Source organism: Adiantum capillus-veneris, chromosome 21, assembly GCF_014529385.1.
Source record: "Adiantum capillus-veneris isolate H3 chromosome 21, ASM1452938v2, whole genome shotgun sequence".
Taxonomy (NCBI): Eukaryota; Viridiplantae; Streptophyta; class Polypodiopsida; order Polypodiales; family Pteridaceae; genus Adiantum; species Adiantum capillus-veneris.
This window is the reverse complement of record NC_140951.1, coordinates 26,935,931-26,952,762: the sequence shown is the minus strand read 5'-3', so window position 1 is coordinate 26,952,762 and position 16,832 is coordinate 26,935,931. Positions and strand designations below refer to the sequence as shown.

The following is a 16,832-nucleotide window of genomic DNA, read 5'->3' as shown; positions in this document are numbered from 1 at the left end:
GTGCAATCGCAACAAGCAAAAAAAAATTCTTGTGGTTCTTGTGGTTCTTCCCTTGAGTAATGTAGAACACTTCCAAAGATCTGATACCAATGTTAGGTGCACGGAATGAATGTTATTTTTTCTCAAGATTAGTGATCTTTATTTGCTCAAGGTTCCTTTTAGTTCTTAGGGAAAGAGAGAGCTTTCCGTCTTATGGAGAGTGCTATGATCACGAACAAAGTGAGTGGATTGTGCGTGCAAGTGAATGAGACTGAGAGAAGGAGAGAGAAGAGATACGACACTCGAGAGGTTGTAAAACCCTCCTCCGAAGGCCCCACTCTCGTCGGCGAGAGTGGTCTATTCTTTGATTGCACAAAGGTGTACAATGCGTATGCAATGGACTATGCAACTTGGTCTATGCCGATGACGACGACGACGACGATGGCTGAAATCTGAGATCTTCTAATCGCTGAATTTCGGGACTGTTTCGGTGGCTGAAAATGACTGTTTTGGCTGCGTTTTCTTGGCTGAAAAATGAGGTTTCTTAGGGCTGAAAACTGATGATCTTTACGGGCTGAATCTGCTACACTTTAGGTGAATGATGCCGGTCTTAAATTGCTGCTGAAATCCAAAAACGCCAGGGGCTGAAATTGGTCCTTCTGTCGCCGGGGTTCTGCAAATGCAAAAACGCTAGGCTGATCTGCTGTGTCGTGATGACGCCGGGACTGATCTGCTGTGCACAAATCGCCAAGGCTGATCTGATGCAGAAACACTAGGTCTTCTGTGGAGAAAACGCTAGAGTAGTCACGGGGGTTGGTCTTGCTGAGAAGTTTCCTGTTGAGCAAGGTGCTCCTGCTGCCAGTGCTAACTTTGGTTTGCTTATATAGAAACTTAGCAAAATTGCCCTACCTACTTTTGTAGGAAAGTCACTTAAAAATAATAAGTGAAAATCCCAATAAATAGGAAAATAGGCTAAATGCACTTGAAAATTCCCCTAACTGATGCGAATGGATTCTGATGGGAATTCCGATGATCATGCTGTGTGCAACCGGAGGATATTCATCTATGCTAAGTGACTGAGCATGCACGGTCTACGAATAGACTCACAAAAGTGCTAGATCACTGCTAATCTAGACTGACTGAACGGACTGAACCCTGCTGTGGTGTAGCTTGTCCACGGACACATAGGGTTGGGATGTGTCACGTGGCAGCCACGATGCCCTGCATACGGTGGGACATGACTCTCTTCCATGACCTTATGTCGCAGTGGCCTAGTGACACAAAGTCTGCCATGCATCATCATAAAACCATCTCTGAGGAGGTAGTGCTCGTGATGTTGCCCCTCTTGTAACTGTTCGAAGATCCTTGCAAAATCTTCATCAGCAATATACCGTTCCTTCATGTCATCTAACTCATGATGATAAGGAATTGACATAGCTTAAATTTGTGGCTTTCTTGATAACGCATCAACCACAACATTCTTCTTGCCTTCCACATGCATAATCTGGAAGTGGAACATGGAAAGAATGTTTGCCCATCGCATATGCTTTTCGGATAACTTTGACCGTGTCAAGAAGTATATCAAGGTTTGATGATCTCTTTGGACAACAAAATCAGCACCTAAGAGGTAGTGCTTCCAGCTAGAAAGCGCATGAATCACGGCCAAGAGCTCTTTCTCATAGACTTGCATAGTCCTCTCTCGCCCTTGCAAAATTCGGCTTACTACCCGTCCATCTTGCATTAGCACTGCTCCGATGCTACTGCCACACGCGTCACACTGGACCACAAATGACTTCCTGAGATCTGGCAAAACAATAACTGGATCTGAAGTCAACTTTTCTTTTAAGAGACTAAAAGCTGAAATCTCTTTTTGGGTCCATCTGAAAGTGACCTCTTTCTTTTGCAAAGCGTGAAGAGGCGATGCTATCTCTGCAAAATTTCTGATAAACGTTCTATAGTAGGAACACAATCCCAAGAAGCTTCGGACATAGTGCACAGTCTTCAAGTCTGGCCATGTCTTGATAGCTTTGACCTTTGTGGGATCCATTCTAACACCATCCTTTGAGACTATGTGGCCAAGAAAGTGGATCTCTTCGAGGAAGAATTCACTTTTCTTAGGATTGACAAGTAACCTGACTGCACAGCTCTTCGAACACAATGGTCAAGTGACGCCTATGCTCCTCTTCATTCTTCGAATACACTATCATGTCATCGAAGATTCCAACAAACTGTTGATGCGAGCGGAAAATCCGGTCCATCATTCTGTTGAACATGGCAGGAGCATTTGTTAGCCCAAATGGCATCACTAGAAACTCATAAAGACCAAATGTCGTTCTAAACACAGTCTTGTGCACATCCTCTGGCCTTATACGAATCTGATGGTACCCACTCTTAAGGTCTATCCTGCTGAAAATTGCAGCACCCTCTAAACGATCGAGAATATCATCAATTTGAGGAATAGGAAACCTATTCTTGATGGTATTCTTATTCAACGCACGGTAATCAATACACATGCGCCATGAGCCATCCTTCTTCTGCACTAGGAGAATTGGGGAGCAAAAAGGTGAAGAACTAGGCTGAATCAGCCCCTTCTCTAAAAACTCCTCAACCTGGCCCATAATCTCTTTCTGTTGCGCCGCACTAACCCTGTAGGAAGGTCTATTTGGTGGGCTCCACCCTGGCACCAAATCTATCCGATGGTCCTCAGGTCTCTCTGGCGGCAATTGCGGCTGTAATGAATCAGAAAAACAGTCACTAAACTTTTGCAAAAATGCTGACCTTTCTTTATCTAACACAGATAAATTTGACTGATCACTATCTGAGACATCACGTGCAAAAATCAAGTACACAGAAAGATGATTCTTTATTACAGAAGTGATAGCAGAAGTAGATACAATAGGGACTGACTCTCCTTTAAGCTTTACATCCAAGATGTGAGTTTTACCCCTATGCTGTACAGTGATCTTTTTGTTGTAGGCATCCACGGGATCCCCAACAAGGCATCACAACCTTCCAGCGGCATGATGTAAAACTCTTCTATGTCCACATACGACTAATATGCAGACACGGTTTTCCAATGATGGGAGTAACACATTGTAAGTGGCCAAGACATGCCAACCCTGCCTCTGCTGTGTACCCCATCTCTTCAGCTTTGATGCCCAGCTTCATAGCTAACTGTGGTGAGATAAAGTTGGCTTTGGCACCTGGATCAAAGAAGATGAGTGCCGTCTGATCCCTAACTTTACCTCATGCCCTGCATAACTCACTGGCATCTGTGTTGGGCCTATCACCCACCATGTCTGGCACTAAACCTGCCGTGGGTTTAGGGTTCTTGCCTTTCTGGTCTTCTTTATCCTCTGAGTCAGCTGGTCTTTTCCTTTGTGAACAATTGATAGAAAAGTGACCACGCTGCTCGCATATAAAGCATTTGTTCTCAGCCATTAGGACCTTCTTTTCCTCGAGCGACTTGCGCACAAAAGGCTTCTTTTTCTGTTTCTTTGCCTGCGCTCCAGAAGTCCCGGCTGAATCCTTGTCTTTGGTGGCCTTTTCTGACCCCTGTGACGCATCAAGAGCCGTTTTCACAAAGGGCTTCTTCGCTGAATTTTTATTTTGCTGCCCTTCTTTGTCGCTGCTCGGAAATCCATTGTCCTCTCCTTTCAACAAGGCAAGACCAATGTTCGCAACTTCCATAAGCTGAGTGAGGGTAGCCACTCTGTTCTTTGTACAGTACTCGCGAAGCCCTTAAGGCAGCCCACAACAGTACTTCACTATCTGCTCTGTCAATGGCACAAATCTGTATGAGGTCACTGAGAGTAACGCTTTACAAAACCTCCTATTGTACTCCAGCAAGCTCTTGCACGAAGCTGAAGTAAGCTGGTGCCAATCTGTCATGACGTCGGCTTCAAATTCATTTGATAGCCAGGCAGATGCAAACATTTACTTGAAGTAAACCCAAGTAGTGGGTGTCTGTCCTTGCATTAACAATGTCGTCCACCATGTAAGCGCATTGTCCTTTAAGAAAATGGTAGCTTTCCTAACCTTCAAGGCCTCTGTAAAATTCCCTCCCGCATAAGTTGTATCAAACTGCTGGAGGAAAGTGAGGGCCTTTGTCTTATCCTCGAAACCACTGAAGGTACTGAACTTTACCGCTGCACCACCTTCTTTGTAAGCCTTCGGCTTCTCTAGTGCCCCCAAGTTGTCATAAAGGATGGTCTGCAACATGGGCACTGTAGTAGGCATGATCGGCACATCTTGGCCATTCACATTTTGCGTCAGAGGTGTAATATCTGGCTGCTGTCAAAAACCAGCCATGCCAAAATGACCTTGTGGCACCCCAAACTGGCCCTGGTTGCAGTGAAAACCTTGCTGCATGCCGATACTACCATACATGGGGTTTGGCATGATGCCTTGCATACCCCCGAACACTGTTCCTGGCATGTACAGCTGACTTCCAGGCGCATAACCAGCCATACTTTGGAACACTGATCCACCCCCGAAATACCCAGGATGTACCGTGGGTGGTGGGAAAACTGAGTCCATAGCCTGGTCTCCAGTTCCCTGTCCATTCAAGACAGCATGCTGGCTCTAAAAGGTGGCGGGCTGAACTGGCATAACTTGTGGAATAGGCGTTCTAGCCACCTGTTCAAGCACGGGAGGAACCTGCTTTGGAGCCCCGCAACATGTGAGTGTTCCCTTTCCTCCCGCGCCTCATGAAGTACCTGGGCTTGAGCCTCAACAAGCTCCATACGCGGCGTAGGTTGCCTATTTTGGTGTTGCACTGGTGGTGCTTGCAAGAACTCCATAAACCTTGGATTCTGCACCAGCTGCGAAAAGACATTCACCGCGGCAACTAACTGAGTCTTGAACGCATCATCCTCAAGTTGCCCAGTCATAAAGCCCTGTACTACTGGAGGGACATTCACGTTGACATGAGGTACAGACTGACGTGGCCGTGAGCTCTCGCCAATCTCAAAAACCATAGGAATCTCCTGCCTGTCCTTTGAAGAGGAACCCTCTTCCATAATGCCCTTTCCCTTGTCCGCCATAGTGTAATCCCGCGTTCCTGCACTCTGTGTCTTTACCCAAAACAATCCAGGCTCACTCTTTAAGGAAAAAGTGATTGATGTCCCGGCAACGGAACCATGAAACCGACCCGTGGGGCGGTAGGCGTTGGCTTTCACCCGAAATTCTTTACTTTAGACACACACAGAGTACTTTGCAAAGGTAACCTGTAACGAGGATTAACACCTAAGTACACACACAGCTCGGAAGCTAGAATGCTCCGAGAAGACGCCGACAACCTGTAGGCCCCAAAATTGGCGCCCCTTTCGGTATTTCTTTATTCTTTAGGAGGGTAAATTACAAAGAAGAGTCCCAGGAATCTTTCACCTGTATCCCGTAAGATACTACCTGATTTGGCCAAATTTTGGCAACATAACAACCCTAAAACTTGCACGAAATCAATTCCCCTGCTAGAACTCGCTTCTACTGGCGTATACCCTCTGAATTGCTGCCCAAAAACAGTAAATTCAGCACGCTGTATTTACTGGTTTTTGCCCTGTTTTCAGCCCCAAACAATCCCCTAGCTGTCCTCTGCCACTGGGGCACGATTCCCAATGGTCCTAGCGTCCGTATGGCTGAAAAACAGTCAATTTACAGCGCATACACAGCGCTGATTTTGCACCTGTACGGTGAGGTTATGACCCTCACCGGTGCCTGCTTTGGAGTAGCAGTCAGCTACCCCTGTTCTTGCTCAAGGAGGCTCTTGCCTCAACACAAAAGCATGAACCCACACAGTTGTACATCAGTCATATGAGGAGCCCTCTTGTGGGGCATCACATAACTGCGTAGGGTAAAGAGAGAGCGGTGTGTAGCGTGCAGGGCATCACTCCTAGCACCACATTGTACATAAGAGGGAAAGGAAGCACTCCATAGCTCTTAACCTGTGACAAAATACAAATGAAGCCCTCTCCCAGCTTAAAATTCAGCACATTTTTTCTTGTAGGAGGCAAATCCATGAAAAACCGACACTTGGCGCATTTACAAGCATTTTGTCCGTTTCGGGTTTGCCGCTTAAAAATATCTCAACCGACGCTTCAGTTGACTTCGCGACAGAGTTATAAAATGTTCCCCTAGTCATACCGAAGATAATGACGCGAACACATTTCACGGCCCAAAATAGCAGTTCCCTAAATTTTAGGAAATGATTCCGTTGGGCTCTCTGTGGTCATCTGACCATCTATCCTCATTGGGACCACATCCAAAAGTGCAATGTGGCCCAACTGTCGGATACTTTCTGTTGGTAGTCACACCTTGACTTTAGGCCTTTATTGAGTTCACTTCCTAGTATCCACCAACTTGCTAAGTGCGACGGGGGGACCTATATGATCTTGCTTTGAGCCTAGACATCCTCTTACCATACGAATTCCAGTGCCGACCACTACCCATTTGCCGGTGAAACTACCGTTCACATTGGCCATGCAATGTCAGACCATTTGCTACTTCAAGAAGAGGGTCTCAAAAATAAAACAAAACCCCTTGGAAAGAAACCAACAACTAAAGTTAGCAGTTGCCACGTCCTCGTGACATAGTTAACAGTTGCCATGTCCCCGTGACACGTAGCCAAGTACCACAGCATCTAGTAGCATTGTACCTTACCATACGAATTCCAGTGCCGACCACTACCCATCTACGGGTGAAACTACCGTTCACATTGGCCATGCAATGTCAGACCGTTTGCTACTTCAAGAAGAGGGTCTCAAAAATAAAACAAAACCCCTTGGAAAGAAAACAACAACTAAAGTTAGCAGTTGCCACGTCCTCGTGATATAGTTAACAGTTGCCATGTCCCCGTGACACGTAGCCAAGTACCACAGCATCTAGTAGCATTGTACCAGACTTTGTGCAATCTAAAGCAAATACCTCTCTAGCAATAGAGAGGGGGCCCTTGGAGGGGGGTTTGGGATCCCATCTGGTGTCGTCTCTTTTCTCTCTCTCTCTAGCACTCTCTTGCACTCTCACTCAGTTTGCATTCCACTCTCTTGTTTTGGTCATTGCACATTCTCTCATTAAGTCAAGGAAGGCTCTCCCTTCCCGGCAATAAAAGGAACCTTGAGCACCCACTGATCACTCATCCTGAGCCATACACCATCATTTACTTCCGCTACACATTACATTGGTATCAGAGCTCTTTGGCAATGTTCGGTATCATCACTCAAGGCAAGAAGCACAAGAACCACAAAAAAAAAAAATTGCTTGTTGTGATCGCACATAACTCAAGACCACTTGGACGTGTCGATCCCTAATCTGTGTTTTTGAAGAGTGGCAGGTAACCCAACAAAGAAGGGCTTGTCCAGCCTCACACCGTTCCTCTTTTCCACTCATTGAGAGCGGACCTTGCACGTAGCAGCAGGCCAATCGACGTGAGGTGGGAAAAAGCAACCTTGGTGTGAGCGCAAGGACACAAAGGGGTGCACCCGCAGGAAGGAGTTGAGCTTGGGTAAGAGAAAAGCCTTCTTAAACATAGATTGCAAGCCAAGAACGTCAAGAACTCGACAACCCCAAAGTACCCAAGACCTCGGCGCATGGTCATCACCCGAAGCGGAATGGATACTATGCATGAAGTTGATGAGAGTGGAGTCGGAGAAGAAGAAGTTTCTACACCAAGAGGATTGTTCCCCGATCCTCCCCCATTCCCATCTACGCCACGGATTGAACCAAATCCTCTAGAGGCTTTGGTCAAGTCGATGATGGAGATGATGCTACAACAAGAGGTGCAACACGCCGCCATGGAAGAAAGAAGGGTAGCTATGGAGCGTGAGCGTGAGCAAGCACGCTTAGTGTCCGAAGAAATAAGAGCAGTTATAGAGCTCGAGCATGAGCAAGCATGCGAGGCTCAACCATGGCCGAAGAGAAGCGAGCGGCTATGGAGTTAGAGCGAGAGTCGCAGAGAGACCAACGCATGCAAGAGTTGGTCCTACAGGTACTCTCCTCCAAGACCGAGCCACTCAAGGAGGTCGCCAAGTCATTAAGTAGCACAAATAGAGACAAAGATTCGAACAATCCAGTCACTGAGAAGTTGATGTTTAGTCAGTATGATGGTAAGATGGATGCATCTGTGATTCATTCTTGGTTGCATCAATTTAATGCTTACTTTGCAACTAATAAGAAAACAAACATTAGTAAAGTATTGACTGCTGCCATGTATCTTTTAAGTGATGCCATTAATTGGCATCTCCAAGACAAGCTCAAGGCTCGCTTCATGCCACCACAGTACCTTGATCGGTTGAAAGAAGATTGGCGTGGTCTTAAGCAAAATGGATCCCCTGTTACATCTTTTTCTAACCGTATTTTGCAAATTGGGGTTCAATTTCGTAAGTCTGCGGATGAGGATCGCAAGGAGGCTTTCCTCTTTCGGTTAGACCAGTACATCAAGTTCGATGTGCAAGTTTTCAGCCCTAAGGACTAAAATGACGCCGTCAGAATCGCCTTAGCACAGGAAAAATGAAGCACAACAAAGGCAAGCCGAAGGAAATAAGTCGAGTACTTCTTAAGACCAACCGAATGATAAGCACGGTAAGACCATCGGTAAGCATGACGGTAATTCTTCTCCTCAATTTTCTTCTACGCCTAGAGCACAGAACTCTCACAATGATGATAAAGGCTAAAACTCATGGCACCCCTAAGTTGACGCCTGATGAAAAATTTACTCAAGGAATTTTAGGAGGTAGGTTAACTCTTGAAGAACGAGCCGAATCTGCACGAGACAAAAGATGTTTTAAGTGTCACACTAAGGGTCGCATTAAACGAGATTGTCCTAAGGAAGAACCTAAAGAACCCACAGAATCCACATCATCAAAAAATGCACTCAAGGAGAACACTAATGTGTTGTCCGATGTTTTGTAGATGAGTCTCTCATGAAGTGTTATGGTCATGTGAATAATACACGCATTGTGATCTTGTTTGATTCGGGTAATATGCATGATGTGATTAGTGACTCTCTCGTGAAGAGCCCACGTTTAGAAGCTCTTCCAATAGATCCAATTGTGATCTCTGGATTTGCTCCTGGCATGCACTCTTCGTTCACGCATGAATGTCCTAATGTGACAGTGTTAGTTCAAAATGTCCATTTTCGTCGTAGATTTGTGGTTTCTCCTCTCAAAGGACGTGATTTGATTTTTGGCATCAAGTGGTTTGAACGTTATAATCCATGCATTGATTGGAAAGAAAACACTCTCTCTCTCACAGTTGAAGAAGCACCTCCCGTGGTTCTTTGCTGTGACAAAAACATTCCGTCTTTGCCATTAGTCTCTCACTCTCATGTTTTGCAACAGGATAAAACACGTAGTATGATTGTTTCTCTCACTACAGAGTCCCTTAGTTTAGAAAAACATGAGTCATTGCATGAAAAGAATTCTCTTCCAATCATGTCTTCTCCGAAGCACGACAGGAATGACCCAAGCATATTTTTAGGGAGCTACTGACACCCCCATCTTTGATGTATATCATACTACACCCCCAATATGGTACAGGATGGAGCTAGCTAGAGTGCATATGATACTTGTAGTCCTCCCTCTATCCACCATCATGGCCACCACTCATTGTACACCCCAGATTCCTAGTTTATTTGTTAGCTTTTGCTATAGTCTTACTTTTTCCTTTTTCAGGATGACAGAGGATATATCACATGTGTACATTGATTTGTCTCGTAGGCCAAGTTCCGCCTCTCGAAGATGTTAATAAAATCTTCCTCTTCTTCTTGTTCTTCTTCTCTCATTGGGAGGTGAATATGTGGCGCATCTATCTCCTCATGAAACATAGAGTGCCTGTCGACGCTAAGTGAGCCACAATGTCGTCTATGAGAACCATGACCCCCTATCACCTCCCTCTGCAAGCTGCCCAGATGCTTCAGGCTTCAAAAGCTCTGCGTGAAAGTCAGTTTGAAGGCATGGCTCTGAATCTTTGTATACAGAAGATAATCTAAAAGTTGGCCTCCATTCCCGCAAGAAGTGCAGCAAACTCTGCTCAAACAATGTCATGTGGAACTGAGGGTTTCCTGCAAATAAACGTGACAATATCTGCTCGCTCTATCTGTCCATACACTGCAACATACATCAGTGCAGGGACCTGCTGTTTGACGTGTCAAACGGCCACCCCTTTACAAGGTTCATAAAAATGTGCATGGTGACAGCATCTCTCCAGAATTGTTGAATCCACACATTAGTCACACACAGCAAGCACATTTCAATTTTACACATATCGATAGTATTCTTGTCCGCATCAATTGCAGCTAGAGCTTCATACAAAGTCTACCACCAATACCATCTTTTGCCCTTTCAAGTAAAGTAAATTACTAACTTGTTAACCAACACCAAATCAGCAATACGCAATTGATTCAAAGCAATGGGCAGGCTCACAACTTTCTCGAGTGCTTCCACGTCCACCACTGTTACAATCATATCCAGCTGCACACCCATACTTCGCAAATCCTTCGCAATCTTGATAGGATCTGCTAACCCTGAGGTCTGCAAACCACGACAAGAAGTCAAAAGTTATGCACAATCTAGAAAATGTAATTCTTGGAACAAAGGTTACTACATTTGAGAGCCCCCCGCTCTCCCCCCCCCAAAACCCTCATTTTGCGGGTAAAAAATGAACAACAAAATGAAAGAGAGAAAAAAACGATGGGGTTCACGTCACTTAGGTTTTAGCTATTCCTTACTAGCACATTGGCATATCATTTTCTAAAGATGTCTTTCCCAAAAACTTCTTTAAACTCCATTTCCTGAACAGTTTTGCTTTTTCCAAAGGATCTTAGAATTTACTACCTTCCGCTCAAGTCCATGAGTACGTTGTCACAACCAAAATAAAAACTCCAATTGTGCAATCTATTCAAGCTTCCCTACCATGGTAATTACAAAGAGTAATAATGCAACTTTGAAAGAAAACGTGATGCTTTGTTTCTAGCATCACCTAATCGATACCATAATGTTCCCACATGTATGACTAAACGCATTAATACTAATCTTACATTTAAATGTGGCCCTCTTAACTCACCTCTATCACAAGATAGTCAAAGTTGTGTTTGTTGCGCAAAACTTTATCCACTGCTTCTTTGAATTTCCCACTCACTTTGCAACATGCACATCCTAAGAAATACAAAAGATACTTGTAAATCCTCATTTATTGGACAAACATGCAGTTTCAAGGCAGACTAGTAATATCATGGAGCGATTTTGGTGAATGAGACTAAGCCTTAAATTTTTGAAAAAAAAAACCCTTGCCTATAGTTAGCATAATCGCAATGAAATATTTCTTTATGTGAAAACAAAGCCTCCATAAGGTCAGAATGACTTGTCCTTTAATGAAAATCAGCAAACGCAGGAACTCCAGGGGTCAAAAAAGCCATAGATCTAATCAGCAGCAAGGGAAAAGGCTCTAGAGGACAACAATGTTCTTGAATGCCGCCGTTAAAAAGAAATGTTTGGGCAAAGAGGGTAATTGGACTGGCAGCAAGGGCGCTATGTAGGAGGAGGGGAGTGGGAGCGGATAGGAAGGAAAAGAGGCCAAGAGCACTAAAAACACAAGCAAAAGGCAAAATGCTGATGGAGAGGACAACTTTCCAGGATGGAATTTCCTGCACACAAGTCCCCCAAGCGTAAGCGATGATAGCTCGTGGGCTGTAAGCCTGGAAAATGTGGGCTGTTGGGAGGACTGCTCGACCCAACTTCCAGCAACTATATAAGCAGACATGTAGCGCCCAGTTTTAGCAGAAGAGACAAAAGAAGTTCCAACAACTTGCAATGTTCTCTCCTCAGCAAGACCGGTAGAAGACAGCCTAGCGTTTTCAGCCAACAGCAACAGCCAGTGTTTTTGGAGCCAAATCCTCTAGCATTTTCTGCAACAGATCAATCTGGTGTTTTCAGTTTGCAGATAAAGCCTAGCGTTTGCAATTTCCGGCGCCAGATCAGCCAAGAACATCAGTGTTTTCAGATTTCAGCATCTGCGTTTTCACTTTGGTGTGAGCGCAAGGCCGCCAAAGGGTGCGCCCGCAAGGAAAAGTCGAGCTCGGGTAAGAGAAAAGCCTTCTCAAACACCGATTGCAAGCTACAAAACTCAAGAACCTCAAGAACTCAAGAACCTCTCGCACAGGAGATGAAGCACAACAAAGGAAAGCCTAAGGAGAATAAGTCTTCTCACAGTACCTCTCAGACTCCTCAGAACTCGCAGAACGGTAAGAACGGTAAGAATGGTAACTCTTCTAGCCAATCTTCCTCTAATCCTTCGGAAAAGAACTCTCGAAATGAATCTAAGGGTAAAGCTAAAACACTTGCTAAACCTAAGCTAACCCCGGATAAAAAAGTTGCACAAGGAATTATAGGAGGATACATAACGCCAGAAGAACAAATCATTTATGCTAAGGAAGGTCGATGTTATCAATGTCATGTCAAGGGTCATATTAAGAAGGCTTGTCCTAAGACAGCACCACCTAAAGAACCCAAAGCACCGACAGTTACCACAAGCACTTTAGTGAACCAATCTGAGTCTCCACATGTTTCTGACACACATTGATGAGTCTCTCTTTAAATGTTATGGTCATGTGAAGGGTCAACGTTTTGTCATATTGTTTGATTCAGGCAGTATGCATGATGTGACTGGTGACTCTCTTGTAGAGAGAGCCCGCCTAGAGGTTAGCCAGACGACAACTCTCGAGGTGTCGAGCTGTGCCTCTTCGCCAAAAGCCACACTCCGACGACGATTGGTCACACCCCTTCGCTCTGCGTGTGTGACTCTTCGCCCAATTGACTCTTCGCCCAATGGTTGCAGCTCTTTGCCGAAAGGATGTGTCTTTATGTCTAAAGTCATGTCTCTTCACCAGGAGACGTGTCTTGTCTCTTCGTCTCCTATATAAGGAGCCTATTGTACTCAGTTTCAAGCAGTCAATCAATCAATCAACACAAAGTCTTCTAAGTCTTGTTTCTGAGTTCAGTTCAAGTTTCTTAAGTCTTAATCATGAGTTTAAGAATTTAATTAAGGATTAGTACCTAGAATCCTTCTTCTGCATGAGGAAAGTGCACGAAAAGGTGTCACTTGGCACATTTACAAGCAATTTCCCGTTTCGGGGTTGCCACTTAAAAATCTCTCGACTGGTTGCCCAGTTGACTTTGCAGTAGAGTTCTAAAATGTTCCGTTTGTCATTCCGGAGGTAATGACGCGAACAGATTTCATGGACCAAAATAGCAGTTTCCTAAATTTTAGGAGATGCTTCCGTTGGGATCCCACTGGTCTTCTGACCATCTATCCCCACTAGGACCGCATCCAAAAATGCAATGTGGCTCAACTGTCGAGTATTTTCCTTAGGTGACCCAACCTTGGCATTGTGCCTTTATTGAGTTCACTTCCTAGTATCCACCAACTTGCTAAGTGCGACGGGGCAATGTACATGATCTTGAACTGAGCCTAGACATCCTCTTACTATACGAATTCCAGTGTTGACCAACATCCCGTCTGCGGGTGAAACTACCGTTCACATTGGCCATACAATGTCCGACCATTTGCAATTTCAAAAAAAGGGTCTCAAAAATAAAACAAAAATCATTGGAAAGAAACCAACAACTAAGGTTAGCAGTTGCCACATGCTCGTGACATTGTTAACAGTTGCCACGAAGACGAGAACTTGAGCATAGTGCCCATGTTCTCAAACAATCCTCTCCAAAACAAACTTGTCATGCGAGGATCACGATCACTAACAATCCATTGTGGCATACCATGCTACTTAAACACATTATACATGAACAAGCGTGCCATCTTATCAGATTTTATCTTCTTCTTGACAAGAATAAAATGGCCCTGCTTGCTGAACCTGCAAATAATGGTCCATATACCATCATTCCCTGTCGGCGTTCTTGGAAGATCAAAGATAAAGTCCATAGCAATGCTTTCCCATGGCTTATCCGGAATCGGCAGTGGTTGTAACAGCCCTGGTGCCTTTTTGCGTGTCGAACTTGACCTTTTGGCAAATCACGCATGCTCGCACAAAAGGCATCGACGTCTCTCCTCAAGGTAGGCCAATAGAAGAATGTCTCTACCGCTTTAACTGTCACATCAATACCACGATGCCCTGCATACGGTGGGACGTGACTTTCTACCATGACCTTATGTCGCAATAGCCTGTGACACAAAGTCGTCCATGCATCATCATAAAATCATCTCTGAGGAGGTAGTGCTCATGATGTTGCCCCTCTTGCAACTGTTCAAAGATCCTTGCAAAATCTTCATCAATAGCATATTGTTCCTTCATCAAGCTCATGATGATAAGAAATTGACACAGCTGAAATTTGTGGCTTTCTTGATAACGCATCAGCCACAACATTCTTCTTGCCTTCCACATGCATAATCTAAAAGTGGAACATAGAAAGAATGTTTGGCCATTGCATATGCTTTTCAGATAGCTTTGATTGTGTCAAGAAGCATCGCAAGGTCTGATGATCTGTCTGGACAACAAAATCAGCACCTAAGAGGTAGTGCTCGTAACTAGAAAGCGCATGAATCACGGCCAAGATGCTGTAACCATGCATATCTATCTGACCAACAGAAAGCAGACTCTTCTTGATTCCCGGCACATATCGAACATCATGCAAGACAAGCTCATTTGTGCCATCTATGGAGAGATGCACAGTACCAATACCCTCAATGGAACATGCATGATTGTTTCCAAGATATACATGGCCATGCTTGCCTGCATCAAAAGTAGATAAACACTCCTTGATAGGAGTCACATGATGAAGCACCGGAATCAACTATCCAAGTCTGGGATAATGCATCATTGACTGTCAGCAAAGCATCAATAAGATCACTCTTGGTGATCAGCATGTCCTGTGAATGAACATTAAGAGAGGCATCAAGGTCATAAGCATCGTCATCTGACAAAGTGGCACACAAGATGTCCTCTACATCTGACAACTCCTCAATCACAACACTAGAAGCCACATTGGCCTTCTCTTTGTCCTTTGAGTTGTCCTATGCATCTGTCTTGACTTCCTTCTTCTCTTTCTTTTTGTCTCCGCCATTCTTTTTCCGTTCTAGCTCGGCTTTGTAGTACCTGCAATCGGGTTTCTTGTGACCTTTCCTGCCACACTAATAGCAAATCACATCACCCTTGCCTTTGCTGGCATTTCCCCTTTCCTTACTCTTACTCTTACTCCTTTGTGCATAGACATTCTTCTTCTCTGTCCTGCCTCTAACCATGTTGACAGAGCTGCCTCCCTCTCCACCTGCTTTCCTCCTGATTTCCTCATTCAAGATAGAACCCCTAACACCATCAAAGGTCAAATTGGGGTTATTTGACAATGAAACCACCAATGTTACCCATGAATCAGGTAAGGTCATAAGCAAGAAGATAGCTTTCAGCTTATCATCAAAAGGAGGCAAACCTGAATCCTGTAACTGCGACAAAGTACCTGTAAACAACGACAAGTGCTCTGCAGTGCTCTTTGACTCATCTAGCTGCATGCCAATAAGTTTTCGCACCAAATGCACTCGATTGACAGGCCTTGTATTCTCATACATCGCCTTTAACTTCTCCCACACATCAAAAGCATTTGTGAGACCTTTCAAATCAATGACTGTCTCATCGGTCATGGCCATTTTGATGTATGTAACTACCTTCCTGTTCAAGCTAACCCATGCTTCATCCGACATATTCTGTGGCTTTACCTGTTCAAGTGCCCCTTCACAATCCTTAAGAAATAGGATTCCCTGAATCCTGTCTTTCTAAAGGTCGAAACTTGTTCCATCCAACCTTTTAATCTCGAAGAGATTCTTCACATCCGAAGATGATGAGGCCATAGATGCACTAATACGCTGAATTTTTGGGCAAAATGCACCAAAACCGGACTAAAACCTCACACAAGTGTGCACTACAGCTCCAAATGGTCACAGGAGCAATTTGGTGCAAAATGGATCAATTTAGGCACAAAAAACAATTTCTGAAATTTCTACGCAGGAAATTTCAGCGAGTGAATTTGTGCTCAAAAACAACAATTTTAGTTGTTTTTAGCCTCACAAGACATACATAAGGCTAATGCACAGCCTTTAGAAGCATGTATGAGCAAAAGCCCCTATTTGTAGCATCAAATTGCAGAAAATTGAGCCACAAATGGTCATACATAGCCAAAACTTGTCGAATGTGCATAAATTGCATCAATTTGTACTTTCCTCACTGTAAATGTATCAAAAATACACTTGCAAAAACCTGCGTAAATCTGAAATTTGCTGAAAACACCTGTTTTTCAGCAATTTCTTTGTTTTCGGGTAGTAGGAACCTAGTAAAGATGTTCCCTCAACTTGATACATGATTTGCAAAACCTGTAACCTGTAATTTGTTGATTTAGGTCAATTTGACTAGCCGGGAGCCCTCTAGTGTCCGGGGACAAGTCCTTTGGCAATAAAATTGCAAAATCTCGCATGAAAGTTGATCTCCTTGGCTGAAAATCAGCGTTTGTAGGTTTGGAAGCAAACCCTAAATTTGCTCTGATACCAGTTGATGAGTGCACAGCAATGTGTCCAAGTGATAGAGCACGAGGAGATGTGCAAGACTTGTGCCTTGGAGAGGAGGTGCTATTATGCTGAGATGGGGCGCAAGGAATCGAAAGTAGGAGAGAGAGAGAGAGGCTGCACGATTTTTGTGAGGGGAATAAGTTGAGAGCAGATTGGGCTCTCTTTCCCTTTATTAAAGTATAGGACCATTTTTAAGTTAGTGGCCAAGTTCAATGTGAACTTGGCCAAAGGTTAGTAACCTTTAAAAATATACACAAAAGGGGTCATCTGGGCCTTTAATCCAACACGTTATTCAG

The 16,832-nt window shown here is 44.3% G+C and overlaps 1 protein-coding gene across 2 annotated transcripts in view; it reads right to left on the bottom strand.

Moving 5' to 3' along the window:
* Positions 1 to 16,832, bottom strand: part of LOC147430682 (uncharacterized) — a 70,612-nt gene that overhangs the window by 45,875 nt on the left and 7,905 nt on the right. For both annotated transcript variants that reach the window (XM_086493273.1, XM_086493272.1), the window contains exons 2-3: positions 11,035 to 11,126; positions 10,336 to 10,502 (exon numbers count right to left, since the gene is read on the bottom strand). In XM_086493273.1, the coding sequence (XP_086349399.1) occupies positions 10,336 to 10,502; positions 11,035 to 11,126 (259 nt within the window). The remainder of the gene's footprint in view (positions 1 to 10,335; positions 10,503 to 11,034; positions 11,127 to 16,832) is intronic.